This window comes from Anser anser (assembly GCF_964211835.1).
Source record: "Anser anser genome assembly, chromosome: 6".
Classification (NCBI taxonomy): Eukaryota; Metazoa; Chordata; class Aves; order Anseriformes; family Anatidae; genus Anser; species Anser anser.
Genome location: NC_139726.1, coordinates 14962432 through 14974783, shown reverse-complemented (window position 1 = coordinate 14974783; position 12352 = coordinate 14962432). Strand labels below are relative to the sequence as shown.

Here is a 12352-nt window from a genome sequence, read left to right as displayed (position 1 = left end):
TTTTTAAATTTATTTTTTAGGAGACAGCAGGGCGCAAACTTTGTTTGGATATACTGAGCCCTTCGGCCTGCACAGAGCAGACAGGAGGCAAATGCCTGTTCCCTCTCCCTCGGTCAGGGGATTTCTCCTCTTCCTCTGCCATGGCTGCTAAGCAGCACGTCAAGTGTCAGGATGAGGAACCTCACGTGTTTTTCTGCATTGTGTGCTCTGAGGGTGCAGAGGAAGTGAAAAGAGCTTTGATTTCTGACCTACAAAGATGTCTCTTGGGGTCCACAAACCCACAGTGCCGGCAGTGACGACAGACCCCCTGCACTTGGGCCAAACTCACTGCAGAACTAAATAAAGAGCAGGCATTAAGAAGCCTTGGAAGCACTCAGAAATCCAGATGCAAGGGAAACACAGTCAGTTTTAGTCAGTTTAGTCAGTTTTTTAGTCAGTAAACTCACTAAAGTTCCTCCAGAAAAATTTCCTCCACGTTTTTTTTTTTTTAAAAGAGAACCTCGGTGAAGAAAAATCAGCAGCCTATTGGAAGGGCAACCCATTCCTTGTTTTCCTGCTTCCCATATCATTCAGCATTTACAATGGCTGTGTCTAGATATATGAAAAGTGTAAGTACACCTATACCACAACCCACAGCAGTATAACAAGAAATAGGCCATACAGAAATCCAGCAACCTGTCAAAACAGATGCAGACTAATCTCTCTGCGGTGGAACATACCATTACTGTGTCTAGGCTGCCTTTGCTACATTCTCAATATCCCTTCAGGAATCAATACACCCAAAAGTGTTGATGGAAGGAGACAGACACTATTTCTTCGATGTTTTCCAAATGCGGTATAATGGGTTCTCCTTAATTCCAGGCAGCTGAATTCACAATAACCATTTGAAAAGAACGGATGGGAAGCACTTGTCAGGAATAACGATATGACTTGTTGAATTGAGGCACAAGTGTGTGGAGTTCTCAACCCCCAGAGAGCAGTAACACAGAATATACAAATCCAACGCTTTACAAGAAACACATCATAACCCCAGAACTATGCATTTTCCATTTCAAGTATCTAAAAGATGAGAGAAAAAAAGTTACATTATTAAGAGTATAAGCTAAATGACAATCACAGTTGAAGAAATGGATGCAATTATTCCTACCTTGCCATTGCTATGCCAACAACACAACCTCCAACGATAGACCAAAATCCAATCCAGCCTGCATCTACCTGACAGGAAAAAAAAAAAAAAAAACAAAACACAATAAGAAATGTGTTAAAGCTAAAAAAAAAGTCAGAACTTAAGATGTTACTTTCAAAACAAAGGGTGCACAGGGGCGGCAAACTGCTAGCAACCCCACCTGGCACCTCCCCCAGAAACAACCTGAGGTGCTAGATCATTTTTCTAGGATATTTAAGAGGAAATAAATTCACTAGGAGGAAAGTATGACCAAGTAGCCTATGCCCTAAATATGACCTCTATTTATACAATCATATGAGTAATGTCCTCTGGATTTTTATAGCACTCTATTAAAAGCTTAGAAATCCTCTTTTTTCCCCCCACTTCATCCCTTTCACCTGGTAAACATTATTCTCTATTACTAAAGGTGCAGCAGCCAACAACACTCCCATTTGTTTATCTGCCTCTTTGTTCTTGTCAAAAGGTATATATAGCTCTGAAACTACTAAACACTAGTGGAGAGTCAGCAGGAAGAATCATGACAGCTTGAAAGCTATAGATTATTTTGTTTAAAATTTCAGGAGAAAAGTGGTCCATATGTATTAACAGCAGCTTAAGCATAAAAACTTGATAAAATTGTATGTTAGTGCAGAGTAAAAACACGCCACTTACAAAATAGCTGCTGATTATCAGTCAGGAGATACTTACTTGGCTTACATGAACTGGCGTTAATATCAAATCCAGAACACCAGACCAGCCAGAGAAAACACCCAGTGGTATAGCATAGGCTAAAGCAATCATCAAGAATCGGAAATTGCTGTGAAGGCAAAACATATACAATTAGCTGCAGCTTATATTAGAAATTGTGCACCACGATTAGCTGCTAGAGTAAATTGCACCCTAGAATCTATATTCTGCCCGTCAAGAAAAATAGCAGAGTTCTGAAGGATGAGTGAGCCAGGAAAAACAATGAAGTTATCCGGACATGTCACTAAAATACCAGTGGCTGAGATGTTACTGCCTTAGCACTGTGGTATTTAAAAAAGCCAGTCTCTACATTCAAAGACTTTGTAACACGCTGGGCTCATATGTTTCTCATTTCCACAAGCAATTCTGCATTTGCATGGGCAACCCATTTAACCTAAGTGCATGTTAGAAACAATAAGCACTAATTCAATTTACAAACAGCGTATTTCAAGTATAAAATCAGAGATTCATACTTTTAAAATTGTTTTTACTTTTATTTTGTGAGAGGGAAGGTTTGGGAAATAAGGCGTGCACAATTGCAAGAGTGGGAAATTTTGACAGTTTGAGCTATCAAAACACAGAGACAAGTATAATAGTCTGCTCTAAATACTCAACATGTTTGCTTTTTCCCCAATTAAATTATCCATCTCTTAGTATTCGGTGAAGATAAAGCATCAAAGCTGTGTCATTATCATCACTGTACACAGCTAAACAAGATTTGGCAGACAAACACCACCAATCCCCCCCTGCCTGCAGCCATCACCGCAACCAAAATTAAATGCGACACCTTTGCTAAGGGGATCCAACTTTTCCTATAAAATGTTTCCATTTGGGAACAGAAAATATGCTTTGGACCCTGTAACACTGCCATTTTTAAGTGAAAAGATGTTATGGCAATTCCAAGGTTATCCCAAGAGATATCTGTGTAACCACAGAACGCACCCCCTCACACGCCTTCCCAAACAATTTATATAAACTTGATATTGATCAGCAGTACCAGTTCCTTGGTATGCAGCAGCAATTTAACAGCACCTAGTTATGAAAGCCAAGAGGGAAGCTAAGAGTTTCAAAAAAAAATCTCCAAAGCATTTAGAGGTTTGCAGCTTACGCTGTTTTACTCCCCTCGAAGATTCAAAGCACCCCTGCCAGCACTCTTTTGCACACTGTTCTTCTCACACATCCACATCTTGAATAACAGATTTATATCACATGAACATATCCTCCTCTTTCAGTATCATTCATGTCAGATTTATTTTATTTTTTTTTAATGCAAAGAAAAACAACTCCCAAACTTCCAGCTCTTCCACACACGGCTTATATTTCTCTGAATGCTAATGCATTTGCTGTCTTCCTGACAACTTTTTCTCTTTTAAGAATGCCGTACTCTTATGCTAGTGTATCCTGTGTCATCCTAACATCTCTCTTAAGGCAGGTTTTCTGATGTTACTTAATACTACCCATGTAAGAGCTATTCCAGTACCTGTAAGAAGAAAATAAAAGGGAACATATTCATTTTGCACGGACATTATATAGCCACATTACAGACTGCAAAGAAGGAACAAGTCTGAAAGCACTGCTCCAAAATAACACTCGCTCATTATTCAGAATCTTTGGGTATCTGTCTGAACCTCACCTTCATTAAAGAGCCGCTTCTGCAGGGTAAGTACTTTGTAACTTACTTGACCCAGATCTCCTGTGGTGTGTTTATTTTCTGTAACTCCAGCAACGAGACAGACGGGCATGTGGGGTAGCTGCTCCACCACGTGCAGCTCCTGGCCCCAGTACCAGACCCAGCTCTGCATCACGACATCCTCCAGTGACGGAGGCTCCCATGCTGCCATCCTGCCTAGTCTTCACATTAAAGCAGCCAACCTGGACTAAGAGTGCATGCAGTGGCAAAGCGGCACCAATCACCAGATGTCACTTTGTCCCCTTGTCCAGCAAGAGCTAGCACTGGCTGCATTAAGTGTTAAAGCCATTTGAAACATCTCAAGCATCAGCTCCACTTTTCACGGCTTCAGCAACTTATATTTGTTTTTGCAATTTTGCAACTGCTCCACTGAAAATAGAGAAATGAGCTGTCTGTCACACCATCAACTGGTGAACCCACACTGTTTTCCATCATATCAGCCTTTATGACAGGATATCAGCATCAGGCTCCATTCTCCTGGAATACAAATTGGCTTTTTCTTCTGCCTTTTTTTTTTCTTCCCTTTTTCTTTCTTATTTTTTTTCCGTCCCCAGAATCCTGCTTAATGTACCAGAATTCATCAGACAGGCTGGTTCGGAGGGGAGCCCTGTCAAAGTCAGTCAACATTTTCAGAATAACTTTGACAGTGCCTATTAATACCAGGCACACTCCGAGCTGCTCTCAGCCCGGATGGTGATGTCATGTGAAAGTTTCATGAAAGTAGTAACGATATACAAAAACCTTACTACCAAATTTGAAAAACGGCTTACACAGCCCCTTGAAGATATAAAAGGCATGTAACTGGCTACTAGCATCTAAATTACTTAAAAGCTAAAATCACTGTATGTTCTCTTAACACAAACGTTAAGACAAACCGTTTACTTGTATTAGAATTTTTACCAGGGAAATTTTTGGCATATTTTGAAATATGAAGAAAAAAAAATCACATTCACTTCACCAAAGAAACTGAGAAAGGACATAGCACTTTTTTTTTTTTAATGGAAATTCAAAGTACACTCGTCACACTGTGTAATAGACTGTTAAAAGAATTGGGCTTAGCTCTCAAGCCATGACTAATCTGTCAACTCCCACTGCAGGCTGAGAGAGTTGGTATTGGGAGATAACCAGAGATCAGCTAATTGTTATAATCTGTCAGAAGCAGGAAACCTCCCAGTCTGGAGAAGGAACCATGCTCCTAAGCAACTCCCCCAAAAATGGCCTTACAGAGGGTGCTTGACCCTAAGACCACCTATAAAATACAACTCTGCAAGGAGCAGCTCATGAAGGCAACTGCTCAACAACCTGAAGGCACAAAGGAGTGTGGGAGTTGCAAGGATGTGACAGACCCCTTTGGCACCCAAGGAAAAAGTCCGTGACTTCAATGGTAGAGTTATGCTGCACAGCTTTAGTTTGAAGTAAAAAAAAAAAACAAACACCTGAAGCCTAGAGCAGAGAAGAGGGAAGTGATGAAAGCCTCAGTTCTCAAGAATGTTTTTTGGGGCATGGTTGGATGAAGTCAGCTGACCAGCTCACACACATCCTAAATTTCTTACACACACAGTTCTCACACCAGAGGGCAAGTATGCAATAAAGGAGGAATTCTGATTTCCTGGTAGTCATCAGCTGATTACCTTTAAGCCTACATGACTAAGTCAAAAGAAAGACCTTCTTTGCCAAGAATTATGAAGTCTAGATTAGGCAGGGAACAGAGCTCAGAAGCCTAATGAACCAGCTGATGGATTTCTCTTGAAGCACAGCAGATACCATTTTCTTTTATAAAAAAAAACCTTGCCTGATGGATTGTTGCTGAAAGGTTCCCCAAGATAAGTGGTTTTAATGATGAACTGTTGATTGCTTCATGTACAGAGGAATGAAGAAGTGCCTTTGATAAGGGGTAGCGTGGAAGAATGCATAAGGACCGGAGGGAAGGGAAGGATCTACCTGACAGCAATTAAGAAAAAACCCTCTTGGTTCTTGGAAACGCTGTAAACTATACTCATTATTTAAGTGTCCAGGTTGTTTTCCTAAGTTTTGTTGATTGTGAATGGTAAGCCAGTTTTGCTGTTTATCTCCTGACTGTACCAGTATCACAGGCCCAGTATTTATAATATGTTGAACAAGCAATATAATAGTTATAAAGCTCCCAAATGGAGCACTGTCAACTGAAATTTTACACTTCACCTGCGGAGTCAGTTGCTGTTTGGATTTCTGTTTGACAGCAACATTTTTACAACACAGCCCTCAGGCAGGGTCTCAGCACATACCAGCTTGGGTGTTTAACAACATCATTGTGTGTGCTAAGTGTCCTTCTGGGAATTGCTATTTTTTAATATCCTGAGTAGGTCACTTTGCAGACTAACCAGCCAACTGTATTCACACCTTCTCCCAGCTGCCAGCCTACTCCAGGATGAACACACAGAAGTGAGCGTTTTGTCAATTTACTCCCCCAAACTGAAACAAAACTCTCCAAAACCACCAGGGAACAAAAATGGGGGATAAGTTGTTTTTGCTGGCCCTAAACATACTTTTAGGAAGTACAGAACACAATAGATCTGTAGCAACTAAATGCCTGAAGATCTAAAATTACCAAGTTTTAAGCAGACTATTTTGAACAGATTCAGCTCCTATAACTATATTACTACAAGAAACAATTGCAGTAAGAGTTTGAAGCTCCCTAGTGAAATCAACCATACTCTGCACCACGGTTCTCTTCTGCCCCAGGAAGCTCTTCTATGCATTATCAAGTACCAGGCACAGGCCTTCACAATTACTCAGTGTTATTATTACAGTTGCTCTGATACCAGATTCCCATTACACAAGACATTCTGCAAACACTAAGTGAGGGACTGGGTCTCACCAAAAGAGCTAACAACCTAAGCAGACAACAAAGGAGAAGCTGTAAAGCTGAAGATGTTGCTTTCTTTATAACCTTTTTTCTTTTAAAATAAATATAAAGGAAACTAACACATCTTTGAACCTGTCTAGAAGCATCTGGAGACTTTTCCTATCCCCACTTTATATTTTAACATATGATTAATGAGATTTAATAGATCATACAATGGTTTCAGATACTTCATTCATTGCTCCCGTGGCTGAATGAAAGCAGCTGTATACTCCTTCGAATGGTAAGCAACCCCTAAATTCCTTCCAGTGTAAGCAGCACGGAAGAAAGCAGCTTTATAGTTAGTTATGCCCAGTGTTGTTAACTTATCTCACACCCAGCAGAATGCACTGTTAACAATTTTGTATAGTCTGATGTAACAGAAGTGTAGCATAAGAAAAGCTGTGCTAAAAGGACGACTACAGCAGCGTTGGTGCAGAATGATTCTGGCAAGAATGCTTGACATATTCCCATTTAAAATTTAATGTTGGCTTTTTAGCAGTTAGCATCCTTTTATGTCTCAGCATTAATATTTAATTTGATTTTGTTTAAAAGCACTACGAACTAACTTGTTTGTTCAATGAGAAGATTAAAGCACACTTGTGTTTATTTATTCAGGTGCTGATATTTTAAGTGGAAACCAAATGAGGACCTACCTTAAAAGTCTGCAAAAGCTTCTCCTGTAGCTAAGCCGTTGACTAGCTGCAGCCACGCTGGGAGGGAATGGAGGGCGTGAGGGGAAGTAGGCCAATGCTGCGGAAAATATCAAGGAAACCATTCCAAATTCTAAACAAGAGGGCAAAGAAAAACAAATCAGAGAACAGATGTTAGCACTGAAAGACTTATTTCAGCACAGCATTGTTATCAGCCAGCCTCTGATACATAAATCCTACCACAAATGCTTTACTGCTCCTGACAGCAGACCTGCATAACTTGAAGGAGGACTTTTTTTTCCCCCCTCCCCAAGCAAGATTTCAAATTGAGATGGAGAATCAATGAGACAGAGAAATACTGGCAGTCAATTCCAATGAAAAGAGCTGCAGAGCAACAGGCTCACACATGGGGAACTAAGTGAAGCAAAAGGCAAGCTTTTGTTTTTTTCTCTTTAAAGAGAACTGTAAAGATCTGGTCAAATTTCTTTGCAATGGAAGTAATACAAGGCAGGTAACAGCATGCTAGAGACTTTAAACAGATGGGACTGGGGAAGCCCCAGGACATGAAACGACAATTACTTGGTATACAGGATGATGAAGGCAAACGAAAGGTCAACCAAGGCAGCATCTTGGACACAAACAGTACTACGTGGCAATGGAATATAAAAGGAAAAGCATAGGAGCGGCCATTGCTTAGGAATAGAGAGAACGGAGGTAATATGGGGAAAAAATGAAAGAATACAGCTGTTTGTAGATGCTCCTCTTGTTTAGCAGCAGGTGTTCCAGATCTTCAAAACATTTAATAGAAGTTTGGACATGATCCTGCAAAGGGATGAGCACTTCACAGAAAGTTGTCAGCAAGCCCCATGATCACACATTCTGAGGAAAAACAACTCTATCCACATTCAGTCTAATTAATTTGTTTTGCAGGCCTTTTACAACATATATCATATTATCCACAGACCTCAATCCAAAATATTGCTGCTGTCCCCTTTGAAAACAAGATTCTTTGCTGCCGGAGAGAAAAACGTATAGCTGAAGTGTGTTATCTTAAAAGAACCTGTGATCATATTACAAAGAAATGTTCACCAACACCACAAATAAATTCCAACAAAGCTGGATACTCAGTTGCATTCATTTTCTTCTTTCTTTTTTAATAAATCAGTATGAACATGGCACTTTGTCAGCTCTTCTGCTAAACTAAAAGAAGTTCAGGAAACTGAAAAGTAAATAATACTCAAGAGCATTAATGGATCAGCTGTAGATTGGGATGGGAAATGAACATTTACGGAAAAAAAAATCTACCCTAAATTTATTTTGAAAGCATACCAGGAATGTGACAATGCCAGTCTCCATGATCAAATCAATAAGGATTCTTTTTGAACTGTGTGGTGTCTCTTTTCTCCTACTGTGGTCTAATTACACGCTTTGTGTGTTGAGATCCTTGTAGTCCCTCTACAACTCCTCTAGTTTCCAGAAGATAAATGAATTTCTATCTTCCTGTACATTGTTTTTGAGAACATAAGCAATGAATAAAGAACTGGCCACAACTGGTTATCTCAGATCTAAGAAAAGGATGAGAGGCTCTGTCATTATAGGATGATACTGGACAAGGAATCGAGGCTTGCCAAAGACTCTTTATCCCCTTGTCCTGCATCTACATACAGATTTATAGGTACATGCATATGTACATGCACATCCACACTTGATAACATATTGAAAGGAAGATTTCAGATTGTGAATGGGTAGAGCCAATAAGAATGTGATCACATAAAAACAGAGGTTTTCTAAGGTGCTTATTATTTATTATACTGCAATGGCATAAGGTGAAAGGCTACATCTTCCTACAAAGAATATAAACCAGGTTGATAATTTTTTTCTAAGTCATGGTAATATTTTACAACAGGTGCTCATCTGGGGCCTCTTCTAAGGGTTACCATCTCAAGATTCCTGCCAGTCAAATTACTGCAGTAGGAGCAGTATAGTAACACTTTTTTTTTTTAATTATTAAAATCAGCATGCAGTCCTTGTAGTACCATCTTGCACCTCTTTAATGTTTCCCAGCGTTATACTTCCTAGGCTAATGAATTTGCCTTGCAAGCACTGCCCACATGCACAAAAGAAAAGAGCAGAATTCACTTTGGAGCCTATCCAAAGCCAAAGCAGCTCCCTCTACTTAAAAATAGAAGTTTTTATTGCCATCTTAGCTTTGTGTATCACACTTGCATCTCTACTAAAATTCCAGGTACTGCGAAATGCATTTGATTCCTTACATCTTGAATTGCTTCTTCATTAGGAAGCCTACCATCAACACAATCATTGTTTATTGTACCAGACTAGGTAAAGAAAAATACATTTCCAGGACTAATTTTAGATTGCAAGCAGGGAGTAAAAATGCAAAAGATAATATTGACCTATATCTTACGTTTTGAGACCAAGGGAGCTGCTGCCATGGAAGAGGAGCTCTTCCACAGAAAGCTATTAGATTCTTGACAGTGCAAAAGATGAAGCAAAGCACTTGGAACTGGGCAAGTCAGCATAAATTAGTGTGCAGAAATAGAGCGCTGTATATGTTTTGCTGAGGAATGAATCTGAAATGTCTCACAAAAGCAATGAGGATATCATGCCACAGTGACCTGTGAATGTCGATGTGGAGAGATGCCTGCGCCATAGCCCTGGAAGCAGGCACTCCTGCTGGCTGTGTAAGCCCTAAACAGAAAAAGAGAGGTTTACCGAGATACAAGTCTCCTTGATACAAGTCTTTTTCCTTCTGAACGGCAGACTACTTATAGAACAAAATCCTACCCAAAACCAAAGAAACCCTCATCTTCTCCTGAAAGGTAAAGGGGAAAGGAAGGCACTTTACATATATGTGCACATACATATATACACACACCATGTGAAGTGCCCTCCTTACCCCTTTATTTTCATATGTTTATATACACACGTATATATACTTTACACACAGCTATATATGCGTACATGCAAAATTTTGTAAGAAATGGTGATTTTTCATTGATATTTACGAAAGCACATAGCTAAAAGCTCTGGCTGAAGTCCAGAGTGATTCGAGCTTCCTTATGCAATACAGGTAATACAACTCAAACCTGATTTCCTACATCCGTACTGTTTCAGCTGTGAACCGGAATGTGTAGAGACACAGATGACATGGAAAGAAGTTGTGATATTTTAGCTGAGCTCTTAGTCCACGTTTGAGATACAGGAACAGCAATTTAATGAAACATAAGAAACTGGAGTTAACAGAGCAATTTCAGAATGGGTTTATAAGCAAGTGCTTCGTAATCATGTTTGAGGTTAAGTCCTTGGAAAATTAGCACACTCTTGTCACGCTACTGATCCCAAGTTAACAATTCACATTATTAGGGTTTTAAAAATCAACTAACTTCTGGATGCTGCTTATCTAATAGTACCTCATGCAACAACAAGCTCCATCACAAACAAAACACTCAAGAATGCACAGTGCCTATCCTATGAAACTGGCTTTCCTATAGCACCTTAGATGAGAAGTCATACCAAGCTCTGCTGTACTTCCTAAAGAGGTAGGACACTTGAGTCCAGCTCCTTGTTCTGTCCCATTCTCTAACACTTTTACTGTCTTTGAAGACTGTTTGACTTTCATTTTCTGCCTAGCTGATTTTAAGGGGACAAATAGTACCCTACCACACCTATGAGGTATTTTGTGGTCCACGGGTGAGCAGAGCTGTACAACTACCATGAGGTACCCACCACAAGTTGTTACCTACCACAGGACAGCCTTTCCTCTACCTCTGGAGCCTACCTGGCACAGCAGAGCACAGAAGAGGCAGACAGCAGGGTCAGCTGCCTCTTGAGCTCCTGGGAAAAAGAGGGCTGAGGTGTAATGGGACAAATCCCATAAGGGATGTGAAGCAACCTCCTCTTGGGACAGCTCCTGCCAATTTCAAACCAGTTGAATGTTTTGCCACTGTCACAGTGATTCTCCACAAGCCACTGAAATTCAGGAACCATCTCTTTTTCAGTGACTGAACAGCAAAAGGATCCCTTTTTAAACAGCGGAAGACCCCTTGAGACACATAGCTAACACTGCAAGTGCAGCTGCACAATGAACCCCAGCTATGTATTTAAAAGTACTTTGAACAAAGAACTATAGCTGCCCCACAAAACACACATCCTAAGAAACTGAAGAGCTGCTGTAGGATGATCTTATGCTGGGACCAACAATCCCAAACAGGTTTACAGGATGGGCTGTTTCTAAGTCCTTGCTGACTCAGAAAGGCAGAAAGAGCTGCGCTGAAACACTGTGCAGCAAGACAGATCTCTGAACCTTGCTGGCAAGTGAGATCTATTCCCAGCTTCTCAAGAAAATACTCAGGAAAGCTTCCTGGAACAGAAGAGAAAATGAATCTAATGGGCTGCTGAAAGCAACATTTCTAGTGCTAACAGACTCAAAGAAGTGGTTTTAGGCACAAAACTGTATTTCCTTAAGGCAAACGAATTCTGCTTGCTCCACGGAAAATCCATAAAGAGTGGGCTAAAGCACTTTTCTAATCATTGGATTTTTGTTCCTCTTTTATCCACTGCTCCGCAGGACACAAACTCACTCGCCTTCATTTTTCCTTCCTTCCTTCCCACTGGTCACTTTATCTTCCATGAAATTTCTCAACTCTAACATCAGATTTATCTCTGATAAAAGCCTAACCAAACCCAGATTTCTTTGTTTCAATAAATTTGAGTCCAGCAAAAAGTATTTGAAAGGCAAGAGTCAACTACCTGCTGAAATGGGATCCTAACTCTACTATGCTTTCTTTGAAATTTATGGTAGATTGGACCTCACCCAATACAAGTATTAATTTCACAAAGTTTCCGTAAGAATAGCAGCCAGAAATAAATGATCACAAACAGTTAACTCAATCCCACAAACTTGACTATGAACTACACTATATATCTACTTTAAGACTTATGGAATGCATAGGGCTAAGCCTTAGCTGCATTTCAGAGGCTGGAATTATAAGGAAAAAAATGCCGTAACATGGTAAAGTTTAGGTTCTCTCAATGCTATACCAATCTATATCAACTAAAAATCAGATCACAGACCCTTAAAGCACTTGGGGAACTCTTTTCCTTAAAGCTTGCTGCTGAGTGTTGCTAATTTTTGTAAGTGACACAAAGAGCTGTGAAGCCACCGCATGAAAAAGAGAAAGGAAAGGAAATCTATG

General features: G+C 40.1%; 1 protein-coding gene across 1 annotated transcript in view; it reads right to left on the bottom strand.

The window, feature by feature from the left end:
* SLC49A4 (solute carrier family 49 member 4) overlaps window positions 1–12352 on the bottom strand; it is a 62593-nt gene that overhangs the window by 20025 nt on the left and 30216 nt on the right. Inside the window, exons 4-6 of the mRNA XM_083841453.1 lie at window positions 7140–7269; window positions 1874–1982; window positions 1148–1215 (exon numbers count right to left, since the gene is read on the bottom strand). Of these exons, the coding sequence (XP_083697579.1) occupies window positions 1148–1215; window positions 1874–1982; window positions 7140–7269 (307 nt within the window). The remainder of the gene's footprint in view (window positions 1–1147; window positions 1216–1873; window positions 1983–7139; window positions 7270–12352) is intronic.